General features: G+C 39.7%; 1 protein-coding gene across 2 annotated transcripts; it reads left to right on the top strand.

The window, feature by feature from the left end:
* Positions 1-1,180: 1,180 nt before the first annotated feature.
* Positions 1,181-11,797, top strand: LOC101406527 (DLA class II histocompatibility antigen, DR-1 beta chain). 2 transcript variants are annotated; one of them, XM_087438412.1, is made up of 6 exons: positions 1,181-1,366; positions 6,553-6,822; positions 9,171-9,452; positions 10,313-10,423; positions 10,907-10,930; positions 11,232-11,797. In XM_087438412.1, the coding sequence occupies exons 1-6, from the start codon at positions 1,267-1,269 to the stop codon at positions 11,243-11,245; spliced, it is 801 nt and encodes a 266-aa protein (XP_087294538.1). In that variant the 5' UTR covers positions 1,181-1,266; the 3' UTR covers positions 11,246-11,797. The 2 variants fall into 2 exon arrangements, with proteins under 2 accessions (XP_087294538.1, XP_014638348.2); XM_014782862.2 differs by lacking the exons at positions 10,907-10,930; positions 11,232-11,797 and having other exon boundaries at positions 10,313-10,597.
* Positions 11,798-18,481: the final 6,684 nt, after the last annotated feature.

Below are 18,481 nucleotides of genomic sequence, written 5' to 3'. Positions count from 1 at the left end.
ATATAACGCGTAATAATCATTTAAAAGTAGAATTATAGGTTTAAAATTATATGATTACATCAAATGATGTAATTCATAGTTTCTCCACAGTGTTTTATTTCCTGAACACTCAATAATGTATTCATTAGAAAAGTCTTCTAATATCCTTCCTTAGGATAAAGCAAGAGAAGGTGAATAATAAAGGGACATATCCCCAAGAAAATGAGGAAAGCATGGCGGGGACCAGGAGGAAGAAACTGAACACTTTTTCACATAAAATATTAATTATTTTAAAGCAGAGTTGCTGTGCCAAAGGCAGACTTTGAGTCCTTTGTGGATCTCTCAGTCCCCTGCATACTTTGATTTGGACAGCTGGCCTTATCACCTTATTAGGTTAAGTGTTATACAAATGTACTTTCAAGACCCTCCGTTCTACATAGATGGCTTTCTCTAATTCCCTTTCTCTATGTGTATTCTGGAGGTGCCATTAAACTCAGTGGCAGCATCAGGAGATAAACTTGAAAAACCTTTTCACTCAAGTTTAGTTATTGACCAACTTTCAATTTCCTTTAGTTTATCAGGGACACTCCTATCTGTAAGTAGGTACATTATATTCACCAATCAACAGCTATAGTTCTGCCATATCATCAGTTACTAGGTGATGCTGCTCCTTGAGCTGTCCACAGAATCACAGCATTTTTCAGTATTGAAAAACCTGAAAGATCGCAGTGCCTTCATTTCAACTGAGACAAGTTAAGTAATTTTCCCAAATCTACAACACTAAGTTAAAGTGCAATAAGCTCTCCAGATTAAAGGTCTCCTGACTTGCAATCATCTTCCCTCCACCCCCTTAACTCCTAAACACAGTCACACATACTTTTTGTCAAAACAGCTCTGTCTTCAAGTGAGAGAGATGAATGCCCCTAAAAGGCTCAACCTTATGTACACATCACTGACCAGCACAGAGCTGGCTCACAATAGGGCCCCAATTAAAATTTTTTAGATACAACTGGATCAAACCATTCAAGTACCAAATTAAAACAATCCTTCTAATGAAGGAAATCTAAGTTTCAGAAGAGGACCTTCAAACTGAATGTCTGACCAGCAACTGATGATGCTATTCATCTCTGATGTTGATTGGTTCTCAACACTGAGATTACCCAATCTAGGAACAAAGAAGCGAGTTCCCTACTTGGTATTATTTGGGATGTGGGTGGAGGAGGGTCATAGTCCTCATTGAGTGAGACTTGCCTGCTCCCTTGCACCCTGTCTCTCCTGTTCTCCAGCATGGTCTGTCTGTGGTTCCCTGGAGGCTCCTGGATAGCAGCTCTGACAGTGATATTGATGGTGCTGAGCCCTCCCCTCGCTTGGACCAGGAAAACCCAACGTAAGTGCACATCTTGGGTGGTGAGCTATTGTGGGTTGGTGGGAGGAAGGGAATTAGCTTTGTCACTGTGTCCAGGCCGTGTCCCATAAAAATTGTGACATTTTCTTCAGTGACCACTTATCTTTATCGTATGGATCCCTAACTCTTTCTACAGTGAAAGAAGCCTGGATGCTTGCCCTCTCTATGAGAGCTGCACAAGGATCCTCCATATACATAGGTCATTTCTTCTCATCTTTCCTCCAATAAAACTTCTCCAGTCTTGCATCTCATTCACTCAGGATCTTGAGAAGATTTAGAAATAATGATGTCAAGAAAATTCTCCATCCAGTAGTTGCTTTTGTTATGTTGATTTATGCCAGAAAAAAAGGAAGGCTTCTCTGAAAATTTTATGAGGAGTTAAAAGGAATTAGAAAGATCTCTCCTAGAAGGTCCTGTGTTATGTTCTCAGCAGTATCATGATGTTGGTGCTTCTTCCTAATATGTGAGGATATATCAAGAGTGTCCCCCTTATCTCCTTTCCTTTCTCCCTGAACCCTAATGTTTATAAGGCCTGTGTTGCTGACCTGCAGGGTCTCTGAGAGAAGTTGGGATTAGTGCTCTCTATTTCTCCCATGGAAAGCACCTGGGAGCTGGAGCAGGGATCCTTAGAACTTAGAATGACTCTATAGATGAGCATCTATGGGGTATTCTTTGGTCCCTTAAAGAACTTGAGGTATCTTCTGAAAACCTGGCACAGGTTAGCATTCTTTGTGACTCTATTTTGAACCTTTTTATACTATCAGATTCTCCTGTATCTTCCCTTTCTCTGACCAGAGCCCACAAGAAGGGATTCAACTAGTAGAAGATAAGTTACGTCAAATTCTGGTTTTGCAAGTCAAAAGTATCAGCAGTTTCATATGGTTCAAAGTATACACCCTGATCATGGTCTCAAGAATGTGAAGGTTGTTTACATCCCATAGGGCTAGAAGCCAGTAAGCAAGTCAAAGGAACTCATGAGCCTTCTGAGGTCTCTGCCCCAAGTGTCATGGGTTCATGCATCATGGCCTCTGTTTTCCTTTATTAACCATGTTTGGTTACCTCTACTTCCAGTTCTTCTCTATTCTTTCTCCAACTATGCCATCACCATTACTGAAAATCTCCAAAGTTTGCACAGACCTTCAGCATTATAACAGATCCATTGGATGAGATGAAATGCAATGAAATTTTTCCTCTTTCTTAAAATCACCTTTTCTTTACCGATGAATGTTTCTTCCAATTAGTAGGAGGAGAAAGAGGAAGTTTGTCTGAATTTCTCAGAGGAAGTGGAAGGGATATAATGTGTCCTTGGAATAAAAGAGTTTTGGAGCTTGAGCCCTTTCTTGCTTTCCAGGATTCCCATGATGATCAATTCCCAGAACTCTGGGTTTATTCACTTTGACCACAAATATTTTTCTGACGAACTGTGATTTACTGGGCTCTGTTCTAGGCTCAGAGAATTCTATTTGAATAAGATAGAAGAGTCCTCTACTATCATGGAACTTACACAATGATAGAGGGAAAAGCCCAATAAACATTTAACAAAGAAAAAATTTCAGAGAGCAATAAGTGCTCTGAAAAAAATACATCAGAGTTACAGAACAGAGAGAATGGATTCACCTGACTTCAGTTCCAGTGGCTGGGGAGCTCTCCCTGGGAAAGTGACATTCAGTTAGACATGAATGATGAGAAGAAGCCAGTCATCTGAAAGGTCTAAGGGACAAGTGTCCCACGGAGAGGGAACAGGGAAAAGACTGAGGTGTGGGAAGATGTTTGCTGTGTTTAAGGGCCAGAAAGAAGGCAAGAATGGCTGAAGCATAGAGAGCAAGTTGGGGTGTGCTCTCAGTGTTACCACAACCACGTTTCCATTACTCAGAGAATGTGCAAAAGGGACCTCATTGTCAGTGCTTCATATTTTTTTGATGGCAGCATCCTCTGATTTATTTAGATTTTTATCTGATAAGCTTTTACATATATTGAAATTTGATATAATTTTCTTCTCATTAGTGACGTAATAGTTTTCAAAATCTTCATCTCCTAGTTCATTTGTAAATGTGAATATAGCCCAAAGTCTGTGCCAAACATTTGTTAAGGTTGATTTATTAATTATTAGCTTCATAATAAGCAATTGACTTCTTTCAGAAAACCATGGATTCGTAGGCCTCTGTGAACTGCAGCAAGAGTAGAGTTTAAAAATTGTTTATATCTGCTCTTCCTGGGACAAAAAATTCCTTGGTCATAGATTTCAACACAGATGTCATCCTGGGAGAAATTGAAAGCCAAAAACTTTACTTTTCACAAGAAGTTCAGGAGTGCAATATGTGGAATAATTGTACAGGGACAATAACATTTTATATTTTTCTCACAGTCCAGCCTGCCTGTAATGAATGTGAGCCATTAATACAAAGTGGTTATTGAACCAGTTAGAAAATACACATCTGGTTATCCATATATTTTCTTTTTGGTGAGGAAGATTGTCCCTGAGCTAACATCTATGCCATTCTTCCTCTATTTTGTATGTGGGATGCCACTACAGCATGGCTTGATGAGCCGTGTGTAGGTCCATGCCTGGGATCTGAACCCTCAAATCCTGGGCCACTGAAGCGGAGCATGTAAACTTTGACCAGCACACCACTGGGCCAGCCCCTCCATATTTTCTTTTTTGAAAAATAATGCGAAAATGAAATACTTATACCTTTAGACATCCTGTATTTTTGCTTTTTCCAATCACTGCCCACTTTTTGGGGGGTGAGCCTGAAGCACTAGCACACCCAAGAACAGTCACCTTTTGGTTAGAATCTGTAGTAACTTTTGATACTGTCTTATTAGGCATTACGAATGTTTTTTAGGAATCTCTTCCCAGTGCAGAACTATTCTTCCAGCAAAATGAATTTGTTCAGGACCAAGGTTTGTTTTTGTTTTTGTTTTTGTTTTTGGTGAGGAAGATTGTCCCTGAGCTAACATCTGTTACCAATCTTCTTCTTTTTGCTTGAGGAAGATTGTTCCTGAACTAACATCTGTGCCAATCTTCCTCTATTTTATATGTGGGCTGCCACCATAGCATGGCTTGATGAGTGGTGTGTGCATCTGCACCCAGGGTTCTGAACTCGCGAACCCCAGGCCACTGAAGCAGAGCAGACTAACTTAATCAGTATACATACTGGGCCAGCCCTAGGACCAAGGTTTTTATTAGAAATAATATTGGCAAATTTTTCAATGTAATTCTCAGCTGCTTCATAATTAATAGTGTCTTTTTCACCACAGATTTTTCAGATGGTGTACACCAGTGGTTCTCAGTCAGGGACAGTTTTGCCCCCGACCCTTCCAGGGGACATTTGGCAATGTCTGGAGCTATTTTTGGTTGTCACAACTGCGATTTTCTTCTGACATCTAGTGGACAAAGGCTAGGGATGCTGGTAGCCATCCTAAAATGTACAGAACAGCTTTCCCACCACAAAGAGTTATCTTGTCCAAGATGTCAATAGTGCTGAGATTGAAGACACTGGTTAACCCTGTGCCGCTTCTAAAAATTCTGGACTCACACTTTATACACATACTGACCTTCCAATCCAGTTCTTAGTGGTTTATTTTTGCTTGTTTAATTACCAAAAAATATAATAAACTAGGCAGTTGCATAAACTCACCACTTGTTGAATCCATTCAAGCAATGCAAATTCAAGATCTTCATTTTTTTTTGCCTTATGCAATAGTTTTCAAAATTTCATGGCTTCTTGGTCATCATCATCTCTGTTGACTTTCAATAACTTGCCTTTATAAGTTATAAATGTTGATTATAACAACTTTTCAGCAAAATGTATCAAACTTTTGCAGTAATCTACATTCTGTTCTATTGATAATGTCAGATGTTGCCATTTATTTGTCTCACTTTTAACTACAGGGTTGTTTTTTTACCTCTTGAAAACTTCTCAGTTCAACTAAAGACAAAAACTCAAAAAAAATACATATGTGTGTGTATATATATATATATATATATATATATATGCATATACACATGTGCTACAGAAGCACATGTGACCAACTGACCAGTAAGAGTTCTGAGACATGTCTGACCCTTTACCCCATTGGGTCAGATTTGCCAAATGAGTTTGGCGTCAACGTTTTTAAAAAGATCTGTTTTTCTGAGCTTTCTGGATTTAGAAATTTAGATAAGGAATTGTGGAACTGAATTAGGATCACAGTTTTAATCTCCTTAAAACTCTTCAGCAGTTTCCCACTACTTTTGGTGTAAATTCAAAATCCTAACATCACCTACAGGCTTTTAAGTCGCTGACTGCACTTGATTTCTCAGTCTAGTCTTTTATCTCCTCCCTCTCACTGTCTCTGCTTCAGTGAACTGGTTTCTTGAGGAAGTTCATCAAATCTTTCGAGCTTCTCCACATGGTGTTACCTTTACCAGAAATGCCCCTCCGTTTTTTCCCAAACATATAAAGACACACTCACTCTTCTTTAGCTCACATCAACTCAACTTTTCATGTCACATCCTAAGTGTCACTCGCAAAGACCACTTCTCTGGCATCCTGAGGTAGGTTGGATCATCTTGTTCTTCTCTGTTCTAGGACCTTATACTTTTCTTTTGACATTTCTCCCCCCTGTATAAATTCTTGTATGGTTGTTTTATGTCCATTACTTTCGCTAAATTTTAAGCTCTGGGAATGGAGGGGAAGATGTCTGTTTTTCCCTTCGTTGGTTTCCCAGGAGACAGCAGGCACCTGGCCCAAGGTCAGCACTAATGAAGTATTTTCAGAATGAAGGAGGTGGGAAGAGTTTAAGGAACAGGCGAAGAGCTGTGGTATAAGGAGAGGGAGCAGCGAGTGTCCTTCAGGTGGAGGCTTCCGGGAGGAGGTGGTGATGGGGACTAATCCTCCTCCAGCTTCCAGCTCCTGCTTGGAGGCCTTCAGCCAAGGCCAGAAGCCCAGTGGATCCCGAAAGTCTCCGAACCCGAGGGGTCTCCTCTGCCGGGCCAGGCCTCCCTCGGCCGCGGGCAGATGAAAAATGACCCCGTGGGGTGCTGGTAGCTGGGTGCCGGTGGAGGCAGTCAGGGGTGTCCTAGTGCCCCCACCCGCGCCTGGGCGCCCCGCATTGGTGGGTGTCGCCGTCAGTTTCTTCTCAGGAGCCCGCCCGGGGTGACCGGATCCTTCCTGTCTCCACAGCACATTTCCTGGAGACGGTTAAACACGAGTGTCATTTCTCCAACGGGACGGAGCGTGTGCGGCTCCTGGTCAGACACATCTATAACCAGGAGGAGTACGCGCGCTTCGACAGCGACGTGGGGGAGTACCGGGCGGTGACCGAGCTGGGGCGGCCGGACGCTGAGTACTGGAACGGGCAGAAGGACATCATGGAGCGGAGGCGGGCCGAGGTGGACACGGTGTGCAGACACAACTACGAGATTATTGAAAGCTTCCTGGTGCAGCGGCGAGGTGAGCGCGGCAGTTGGGCGGCCAGGGGGCGGGGGCAGTGTGTGTGTGTGTGTGTGTGTGTGTGTGTGTGTGTGAGAGAGAGACAGAGACAGAGACTCAGTCCCGGTGAGTGTGTAGGATTGTGAGCGAGCACAAGTTACAAGAGTCCCTGTGAGAGCAGATTGTGGAGAGACAGTGTGTGGTTTCTCACAGTCTCACACTGTGATTGTGGGGAGAGAGTGTGTGTGTGAGGGGTGTATTGTGAGCTGAGGTGGAATGAGAGAAAATGTGTGTGTGGTGGGGGAGTGGGCCTGGGTTCTGAGAGGACGGAGAGGGGGAGTAGGTGTGGGATGAGGGGTGCAGGAGGGGGCTTCAGGCAGACTTAGTGGGTGCCCTGGGGAGGAGGGGAGAAGAGGAGCAGTGGCAGCGCGGAGGTGGGGGGAGTTGCCTGGAGAAGGAGGAAAACTTGATTGAGGTGAGTGGTTAGATCCATGGGAAGGGACATTTAACGTGGTGTCTGTGGTTGGGGTGAGGGTTCAGGGGAGGGGAGAGGAGGAATGTAAAAGGGGAGAATGTGAGGAGACCAGTCACAGTCTGTTCTTAGCACACACCCTTCCTAATCCTGAAACCTGAGAAATAAGTGTGCCTGTGTTGGTGTGCATAAGCATTTCATGGAGAATGAAATCTGTGAGGGAACTAATATGGAGGGAGGGAGTGGGGAGGAACCTCCCAGGCACCTCTGACCTGTCTGAGGCTTTTTTAGGTCTAAATTTTCTGTGTGTGTGTGTGTGTGTGTGTTTTAATGTATATATTTTTACTTAAAATGATTGTGAAACTAGCTTTTTTGAGTTATAATTTTGTTACTTACCGTACTGTTACTATTTTTATAATGCTAATAGTATTTAAGTAATTACATATTATTTCTTTTTATAGTTGTAACAGTTTACTTCCCATTCTCCTTTGTTAGATCTTTTTTTTCAATATTGCCAAATCACTGAAAATTTATCAGTTTAATTTCTAATTTATATTTCTCTGATTTCTAAAGTTCTTGAACATTTTCCTCATATTTATTTGCCAGTTATAATTACTACTCTAAGAATTATCGTTGTCTGTTATCTCTGGGATCCTAGTGTTTTTCTCAGTAATTTTACAGGTTCTCTGTGCAGTAAGATTAACACTTTGCTGATATTTGATTCAGCATTTTCTCCAGTTTGTGGTTTACATTTTGATTCTGTTTATTACTTTCCATGCTAGGAATTTAAACCTTTTTTTTTTCCAAGGAAATATGCAAAATATGTTAGCAATGATTTACCCTCCATCTTAAATCTACCATTTTGTGGTATTGTAAAAATGTTTTCCCCAAGTTTCTCCTCCTTTTTCTGAAAAAAATAATTGTATTTATTGAGGCTGGTAGTGTCAGGAATTGTCTCAGGTGCTAAGCGCACATATTAATGAGTCCTAGACTCTGCCCTGAACTCAAATGTTAGCTTAAAAAGAGAGACAATTGTGAAATAATAACAATTCCAATAATAGATATGCTTGTTTTGCAAAGGAGAGGGATTGATCTGCTGAGTGTAATTATAAGACCCTTTTGAAATGAATGACTTTCTGTGCTCCTTTCCCTCTCCTTCAGAACTCATGCTTTTCTTGGGACTGAACTTACAGAGTTCGAGAATCACCTTTGTCTACTCCTGCCTCCCAGGGTAGAACCATTTCTGTGGTATTCTAAGGTGCGAGTGTAGCATTCCAAGGATCATACTCTATCTCCATCTACCCAAAGCTGATCCCCAATTTATCCACATTGCTTTGAATCATATTTTCTTTCCAAGTAAACAAAGATATTGAATAGCTAACATATATTGAAGGCTAAATTCCAGTTATTGCTTTATATAGTTTAGGTGCATTAATCCTCACATAACCTTAAGAGGTAAGTTAGTATTATTATCCCCCTTTATAAGTGAGAGAGCTGAGGCATAGAGGAATTTAAAAACTCTCCCAGAATCAATCAGTAAGAGACACAGCCTGTATTTGAACCCAAGTAGCCTGGCTCCAGAAATCATGCTTTTATTAATATACTATGTGCCTTGCAAAGATTTGTAAACACTTCAATTCAACAATGAACAACTGTTTCAAGATTTGGAAAAAAATCCCACAAATTTCCTCAAAATCTCTCAAGTCTAATGTCCCATGCTGCAAGGATTAAATTCAAGGCTTATGACACTAATTCCTGTTGAGCCACATGGCCAGCTTTGAGGGAAGCCTGCCAAGACTGGAGACTGGGACTGGATACTGGAGGCAGAACTAGAGGCAGCCAACCCAGGAGATTTACTCCATCTTACTCTCTTACTCCCTCTACCTTTCTCTCCTAGTTGAACCCACAGTGACTGTGTATCCTGCAAAGACCCAGCCCCTGCAGCACCACAACCTCCTGGTCTGCTCTGTGAATGGTTTCTATCCAGGCCAGGTTGAAGTCAGATGGTTCCGGAATGGCCAGGGAGAGGAGGCTGGGGTTGTCTCCACAGGCCTGATCCGTAATGGAGAGTGGACTTTCCAGACCCTGGTGATGCTTGAAACAGTCCCTCAGAGTGGAGAGGTCTACACCTGCCAAGTGGAGCATCCAAGTCTGACAAGCCCTCTCACAGTGGAATGGAGTGAGAAGCTCTTTGACCTCAAATTCCTCACCCCCTCAAGGAAGGGACTTTGCTTACCCCTGAGTGTCAGTTTTCTTCTCTCCCCACACCATATTTTCATTTACTCCTTGTTTTCCTCTCCTTCAGCATAAGATATTGGGGGTAGCCCTGTGATGTCCTGTGATAGAAATCTTCTGATAACATATAGATATCCTCTGGTAGTTTCTACAAATACCTGTGCTCCCTGGGGAGGCAATTATGCCTGGCAGACAGAAGACAGGTTGTCCCTGTTTTGAGCCCTCCCATGATATCACAGCTCATGGTTCCCCCTGGCCCTGGACACCAGTCCCTGCCCCGGGCTGGGCTTGTACTTCTTTTTTTTTTTTTTTTTTTGTGAGGAAGATCAGCCCTGAGCTAACATCTGTGCTAATGCTCCTCTTTTTGCTGAGGAAGACTGGCTCTGAGTTAACATCTATTGGCAATCCTCCTCCTTTTTTTCCCCCAAAGCCCCAGTAGATAGTTGTATGTCACAGTTGCACATCCTTCTAGTCGCTGTATGTGGGACGTGGCCTCAGCATGGCCGGACAAGCGGTGCGTCGGTGCGCGCCTGGGGTCCGAACCCAGGTCGCCAGTAGCGGAGTGTGCGCACCCAACCGCTAAGCCACGGGGCTGGCCCAAAGCTGTGATATTTAAATGAGTTCAGTGCCTGATCAATGTAGCTACACAGCATGATTTTTAAATCTCTTTTCCAGAAATGGCCAATTATTGTAGCTCTTCCAAGGCAGCCTTCTTCCTCCATTCTCAAAGCTCTCAATCCCAGAGTCTCAATTAGAGAAGTTGAATTTGGGATAAAAATCACTAAAACTCATTTCTTTTCTCAGGGGCACAGTCTGAATCTGCACAGAGCAAGATGCTGAGTGGGATCGGGGGCTTTGTTCTGGGTCTGCTCTTCCTTGGGGCGGGGCTGTTCATCCACTTTAGGAATCAGAAAGGTAAGGACCTTGCTGGCAGCTGAGACCTCAACAGACTTTTCTGGAGGAAGAAACGTAGCTTTGCTTAAGTTTGTTCTCTGTATACCAGTGGCCTGGTACAAAGCCTTTCTTCACCTAGTCGACCTCAGATTTCCTGGAAATCCAAAAATCGATGGTCCATGGTTACTTGTGGTTGAAACATAAGAGGTTATGGCCTGTAGAGGTGAGAGAAGGGTTAACATACATGAAGATCTTGGGTCAAGATGCTGGGGCAAATGCAGGAAGGGCCGCTAAGGCTGATGAAAATACACTGGATTTGTGTGACAGAAACTTCATGGGTCCCATGCTCTCAGTTTCTGCTCCCCTCTCTGCCCTGGCATCATGTGATATGGGTTGTGTTGTTAGAAAAAGCTCAGGTGAGGAGTCAGGGTTTGGCAACATTGTGTTTGGGTACCAATTTACTTCCATATCTTTTAAGTGTATATCTTCCCTTCTCTTTCCCAGGACATGCTGGACTTCAGCCAACAGGTAATGCTCTTTAATTCTCTTTTAGAGATACGTTTGGTCTCCTAGAAAAGATGGTGGAGGTGAAAAGACAGAAGAAGAAATAATGGGAAAGACTTTGAATTCTGATCAGACAGTTTGCAGTAAAGCTTCTTCTCTCCACTTAATAAATGGCCTGCACTCTAAAGTAGCATTGGCTCGGGGTGACATAGGAATTTTTTTCTTCTTCTTATCACAGAGCTTTATAACAAGGCCGTGAGAGAAGGGAAAGGAACCTCCTTGTAGAGTTAGACCTGGAAACAACACTCTCCTCTGTCTTCTGCAGGACTCCTGAGCTGAAGCGAAGATGGTGTCACTCAAGGAAGAACTTTCTGTCCCAGCTTCCGCGCAGCATGAAAAGGTTTCCTGCTTGACTCTTATTCTTTTACCAAGAGAGTGCTGTCTCAGGATCTGGTTTGCTCCTGGTTCAGTGACCCTGCAGAAAATGCCCTCCCTGATGGTTTCCTCAGCCCCCAACTTAGGCCTGGAAGTCCCCAATATGTGTTGCAGCACCTTATCTTCATTCTTTCCCAGTATCCTTTGTAGTCAACCCTTATGGCCTCCCTTGCATCTGAACTCACCTTCTGCCCACATTTCTTCATAAAGATTTTCTTAAATAAACATGGATTGAAAATTATCTGCTTCATGCAACTTCAAGGACAAGACGTCGAAAAAAAAGGAAAGCCAAGATTCCATCACAATACAATAATGGTTTTTATCTATATTCCTGAATTTTGGTCATGTGTGGATCTGGAAGCTTTCTTTGCTTCATACTCTGTTTTATTTTGAGTTTTCTGTGTTCTGTATTTAGGAATATTTAGCTGAGCTAAGAAAAAGCCTTTAATGATGCCATATCATGGTGGTCTCCTACATCTTGTCATTCTCAAAGACAAACACAGAAGTCTCTTCACACCATGGGATACAGAGAGGGGACTACAAATATAAGAAATGCAGATAATTTGTAAGTTGTTATGCTTTCAAAATTTTTATAATCATGTTCTTTTGCCTCTTTTTCCCTTCAATGTTTCAATCTTTTAGGGCTAGGGTTAGGGTTAGGGCTAGGGTTAGGGTAAGGGCTAGGGCTAGAGTTAGGGTTAAGGCTAGGGCTAGGGCTAGGGTTAGGGTTAGGGTTAGGGTTAAGGCATTCTGACTCTTTGGCTTGCATCCTTCCCCATAAATAGGTCTCAGAAGGCCATTAGGACAAAGCCACAACTCTAGTGGAAAAATGCATTCCTGAGGCCCTCCAGATTATGTGACAAATCTACTGTCTTTCACAGGCTAATCCTTTATGGATCTTGCCTTAGCAGAAATCAGAGACAATGCTGGGAAGAAAGGAGGATCTATGAATACACCGATGTGCATCACAACAGTGAAATACTCTGCAGCTGGAAGAAAAAATGAGAATACTCTGTTAGGAATAATCTCCAAAATGCATTTGGAGTAAGGTACAGGAGAGTTTGTACAGTACACAACATTTTATTCAATAAGATAGAAGAGGGGAATAGGAATATATAGCTGTACCCATTCATTGTATGTATGTATATATGTATCTATCTACTTACAGTTGTAAATAGGAGCAATGGAAAGATTGTTAGAAAATGGTTGCCTATAGGGCAAAATGAGAGAATACGTTGAAGGCCAGAAAGATGAAAGCTGTGCTTTTCTGATTATATAAATAGTTTTACCTTGAGGAACATTCAAATATTTTATGTAATCAAAAATTTAAATCAAAAGTTTAAAAAGGCAATACATAAAACTGTAACTATTGAAACAAACTTGACAAAAAGTGTATGATGGGAAACAAGTTCGAAAAGTAAATCAAACTTTTTTGACCTTTGCATAAAACACTGTGGAACTATAGTTTTACATCAGTATACAGTTCTAAATTCCATAGACTTCAGTAATATAAAAGACTTGACAGGTTTCGTAGACAGGTAACTAAATTGGTTAAGAAGATGATGTGTTCTGCTATTGTGTTCCATCTGAAAAGTCAGTTTCAACTGTAAATCAAATCTAAAGAGTAGATAATTGATTCGGAAATTTATTTCAAAGTAATAGTAATTTGAACACAATTTCTCCAGTCAGAGACAACTATTATTTTATTTTCAAGCAAATTCAAAGCTTATTTTATGCATATTTTAATTATATTAGGTATTATTCATGTGAAACATGTTACCATCCTATAGGAATTTAATATTCTGATAGTAACATCTGCAATATGCATACAGTTAGGATAAGCTCTGATCCCAGGGTCTTAACTTTATTCTCTCTTTGTTCTCTGAGATGAAGAAATAAGTTGTCTCATTTTATCTGAGACCAGTGGTGTGAAATTATAAGGGAGAATTAAAGTGTATGGTGTGAATATTTCAATGAAGATGCTTTCTGCTACTAGTAACAGAAAATCCATCTAATTGGCTTTATTTTTCTTTAACTTATTATCTCACATAGCAGATAGACCCAAGGTAGGGAATATCCAGAGTTGGTCAATCATCAGGCCAGTGGTATCATCAGTGATCTTAAAGGCAGGAAAAGAGAACTGTTTCTTTCCACGTGCTTTTATAAGGAGTGACTAAACTTTTCTCAGTGTTTGCAGTAAACCCACTTCCCCACACATTAGGGGGACCATGGGATTACAATGGTATGCTCAAGACAAACCACGATTCACCCTTTGTGACATGGCCTGCCTCCCCTGATGCACATGGGAAGAAAAGGAGCAAAATCATCTTTTTTCAGAAAGAAAGAAATGGTAGATGAATTAGAGGGGAATGATTTTAGGGTAGGGAAACTATAATATCTGGTACTATTAGATTGTATTTTCAATTATTTCCTCATGAAGGATGACAGATTTTTGATGTGCAGCATGAATTCAAGGTTTTGGTCTTTTTTAACATTGAGTATTAAATTCCAGCCATAAGCCTAATTACTGAAAAAATAAATAAATAAATAAATAAATAAATGAAAAGCAAGCAAGAGGATATTTGTTTGTTTTTATAACTGAATATATTGATCTTAAGTTTGTGAGGAAAAATATATTTTCGAGGGAAATTTTTAAAAAAGACATATAATAAGGAGTGACTTGCTTTATAAGATGCTAAAACCTATTATACATCTATTTTAATAAGCACTTTTTTTTTTGGCATTGATTCATTATTGGTTAAATACCCCAGTAGAACAGTCCAGAATTAGATCCCTGGACAGTTGGGTAGTTTCATATAGAGAATTTCAAGTCATTGGTAAGGTTTATCTCAAACTCATTGCTTTCAATGAAATGGATCCCTGATGAATAAAAATTGAAATATAAAAAGAAAGTTTAAAATGACTAAAACAGGGGCTGTTATTATTTCTATTACTATCGTCATCACTGTTACAAGTGTTTGAGGATAAAAAGACTTTCTAATCACTGAAGCATTGCTGATGGGAGTGTATAATGTTGCAACTACTTTGGAAAACACCTGGGCAATTTCCTAAAAAGTTAAATCTACATTTTCCATATGATCCAGCAATTCCTCTCCTTGGAATCTACCCAAGAGAAATGAAAACGTATGTCCTCACAAATATATGTGTGCAGATGTTCATAGCAGCATTAACTATAATAGCCCCAAACTAGAAACAATCCAAATATTCATCAATTAGTGAATGGATAAACAAACTATATCCATACAATGGAATACCATTCAGCAATAAAGAGGAACAACTGAAAAACATAAAAAGGAAATGATGATATATGTTACAAAGTGCATGAACTTCAAAGATATTATACTAAGTGAAAGAAGCCAGATACAAAAGACTACATGTCATATGATTCCATTTACTTGAAATATCTAGAAAAGGCAACTTTATAGACACAGAAAGCAAATCAGTGGGTGCCTATGGCTTGCAATGAGAGTGAAGATTAACTGTAAACACGGAACTTTTTGGGCTGATGGAAATGTCCTAAAACGGATTGTGGTGATAGTTGCACACATCTATAAATTTACTAAAATCATTGACTGTTACAGGTATAAAGAGTGAATTTTGTGGTATGAAATTATATCTCAATAACCTTGTTAAAAACAGCCTGTTAAAAAAAGAAATCTCTCCAAGCAAGACAAAATCCAGAAGATATAAAGGGAAAAATACATTTGAATAAAAATTAAAAATTTCTTTACATAGAGAAAATAACAAAATTAAAAGAAATATATAGCTCTCAGGAAAAAAAAATTGCAACACATAGGCAGACATTGGGTCTTCTTATTATGTAAAATTTCCAACAAGTCAAAAAATAAATGAACAAAAATGCAACAGAAAATCAGGCAAGGGATGATGTAGACTATTTATTTACAGAAGAACATATGCCAGTGGTCAACAAACATGAAATATTTATTCAAACTCACCAATAATCTGAAAAATGCAAATTCAAATAACATTGATGAAATATTTCTTCCCTCAAATTTGAAAATATAATAGTTTGGTTTTTTTTTTTTCTTTTTGTGAGGAAGATCAGCCCTGAGCTAACATCCATGTCAATCCTCCTCTTTTTGCTGAGGAAGACTGGCCCTGAGCTAACATCCATGTCCATCTTCCTCCACTTTTTGTGGGAGGCCACCATAGCACGGCCTGAGAATCGGTGCGTCAGTACACTGCTAGTATCCGAACCCGGGCCGCCAGCAGCAGAGTGTGTGCACTTAACTGCTATGCCACAGGGCCAGCCCCTACTAGTTTGCTTTTTAAATCACAGATTTAAAAGATTCTATGGGAATGGATTCTTTCATATACTGTTATTAGGATCGTAAATGGGTGGCAGCTTTGCAGTATCTACTATAATTAAAAATGCAAATACTGCAGGATTAACAACAACAAAAATTCACTCGTAGATCTCTATCTTAAGGAAACAATCTTACATGAGCCCAAGGAGACATAAAATTGAGTGTTTGTTGCACAGGGTTTGGAATAATAAAAACATTTTCAAATTCTGAAAGAAAAACTGGTCAATTTGTCTTGACTATAAAAATTCTGTACCTCAAAAGACAACAAAATATGTGAAATGACAGCATGCTGCAAGATGATATTTGGGTATTGTGAAGGGCGATGTGAGCATAAACTGGTAAACCTCTTTGGGTAGTTTAGACAATCCAGTACTTCCATCCTAGGTATTTATACTATGAATAGTTATCACATACATGCCCAAGATGACATACAAAGAACAGAAGAGAAAGAAACACTCTGAATTTTCAGATAGAGAACAGATAAATTATGGTATAGCCATACAAAGGAATAATATACAGAGCTTTAAATAAATGAAGTAGCACTACCAATATGGCTAGGAAAAAAATCATAAGTCATGGTGCCAGTTAGGATGATAAGAGTTACAAAGGCATCACTGCCACTATAAGAACAAGAAAAAAAATTTATAAACTAAACTAAATGAATAAACTGGAAAAAATCTTATTTTTAAAGACCTCAAAGAGCTACAGATGCAAAGAAGTCTAACAATGCCAAATTCTGGAGATGGACAACTTCTGCTCAGATGAGCATGGACAAGTGCCCACTCTCCTCCCTTCAGTCATCTGCTGAACATCAACAGGGGTAGAACATTGGACCTGGCACAGAAAGGGAGACTGTGATGGGGTAAGAACAAACCAGCAAAGTTTTAAATAACCCTGTGGGCTTGTGTGATAGGTTGGGATCTATAGCGTTCCCAAATATGATACATGGTTACTTTTCCGAGCCAGCTGATTCTCCTCCCAGAACTTTTGCTGAGTTCATGATGGTGGTGTGAGAACTTGGGAGAGAGATAGAAGGCAGAAAAATATCTCTGTAGTTTCATGCAAACAAACATCAGTAAGGAAATCAAAGATATGGACCATCTTGACCTAATTGATATGGATATTGACTACATCCAATAACTACAGGATTTATATCTCCATAAATTTCACAAAGAATATGCACAGAATAGACAATACGCTATGGTTACAAAATAAGGCTCAATAAATTTCACAGGATTAAAGTCACACAGAATATATTCTCTGACCACAATTTTATCAAATTACAAATCAATATGATTGAGAAAATAACCTAGGTTTTGGAAGTAAAGCAATCCACTTCTAAATAATCCATGGCTTATCAAAGAATAAATCAGATAAGATAGAAAATATTTTAAGGGAATATTAAAACAGATTTTCAAAGTTTGTGATATGCAGCCAAAACAGTCCCTAGAGGGAAATTTATAAGTTTGAAAGCTCATTTTATGAAAGGAGAAATATATAAAAATCAGAGATCTAAACTTTAACCTAAGAATCTCAGAAAAGTGAATTTAACTAAATAGAAGAAAGGAAATAATAAAGGTAAGAGAAGAAATTAATACAATTGAAGATAGATGTATGAAAAAGAAAATCAATAGACCCAGGTTTTCTTTTTCTTTTTTTTTGATAAACCACCTGAAAGACTGATAAGAAAGAAAAAATGACAAAATCCAAATAACAAATTGTTAATACGTGGAGTGAAGAAGATGCCGTTCGTGTAGATCCTGCAGGCATTAAAAAGATATTAAGAGGATATTATAAAGAATTTTGTGCCAGCGGATTTGACATTTTAGATGAAATTCCTTGCAAAACACAATATTTCATTATCTATTTCTGTGTAACAAATCACCCCAAAATGTAGTAGCTTAAAACTACAGCCATTTAATGATTTTTCACAGTTCTGGGGTTGATTGAGCTTAGTGGGTGGTTCTCACTGAAGGTCTCTCATGTGGTTGCAGTCAGACAGCTGGGGCTGGGGTCCTCCAGAGGTTCAGCTGGGACACTGGGACCCTTTCTCCCTCTGCATGCAGTTCCAATGCCTCTAACGTGGCCTATGTGGTCCCATCAACAATGAAGACAGACCTCTTACCTGATGACTCAGGACTCCCAAGAGAGGAAAGTAAAAGCTGCAAGACTTCTTTAGACTAAGCCTTAGAAGTTGTGTGGCATCATTTCCATCACATTCTAATGGTCAAAGTGAGTACAGGGCCAGTCCAGATTTAAGGGGAGGGGAAATACAATCTACCACTCCATGAGATTAATGACAAATAATTTGTACCTTTCTTTAACCTACCCTACATAGTTTACCAAAAGTGACTCAAAAAATAGACAATCTGTATAGTCCTACATTTAATAAAGAAATTGTAACTACTAATAAGACTCTCTCTGAAAGGAAATTCAGGGCCCAGTTTGTTTCAATGTTGAATTCTACTAAATATTTTCAGTCCATCTGGAATTGATATTTTTTGATGATTTGAGTAGGTGTCACAGCAAGTTTTCTCAAATGAACATTCAAATAACTTAGCAGCATTTATGGAAAAGACCATCTTTCCCTCATTCCTTGGCAGTGCCACCATAGACCAGGGCATTGTATTTGAGAGAAGATTTATTTCTAGAATTTCTATTTTGTTTGTCTACACTTTTTTTTTTTTTGTGAGGAAGATCAGCACTCAGCTAACATCCACACTAATCCTCCTCTTTTTTTTTTTTTTTTGCTGAGGAAGACCGGCCCTGAGCTAACATCTATTGCCAATCC

Source organism: Ceratotherium simum, chromosome 13 (assembly GCF_057802395.1).
Source record: "Ceratotherium simum simum isolate JZ-2026a chromosome 13, ASM5780239v1, whole genome shotgun sequence".
Lineage (NCBI taxonomy): Eukaryota > Metazoa > Chordata > Mammalia > Perissodactyla > Rhinocerotidae > Ceratotherium > Ceratotherium simum.
Note: the sequence above shows the minus strand (reverse complement) of the source record. Positions and strands in the feature narration are given on the sequence as shown.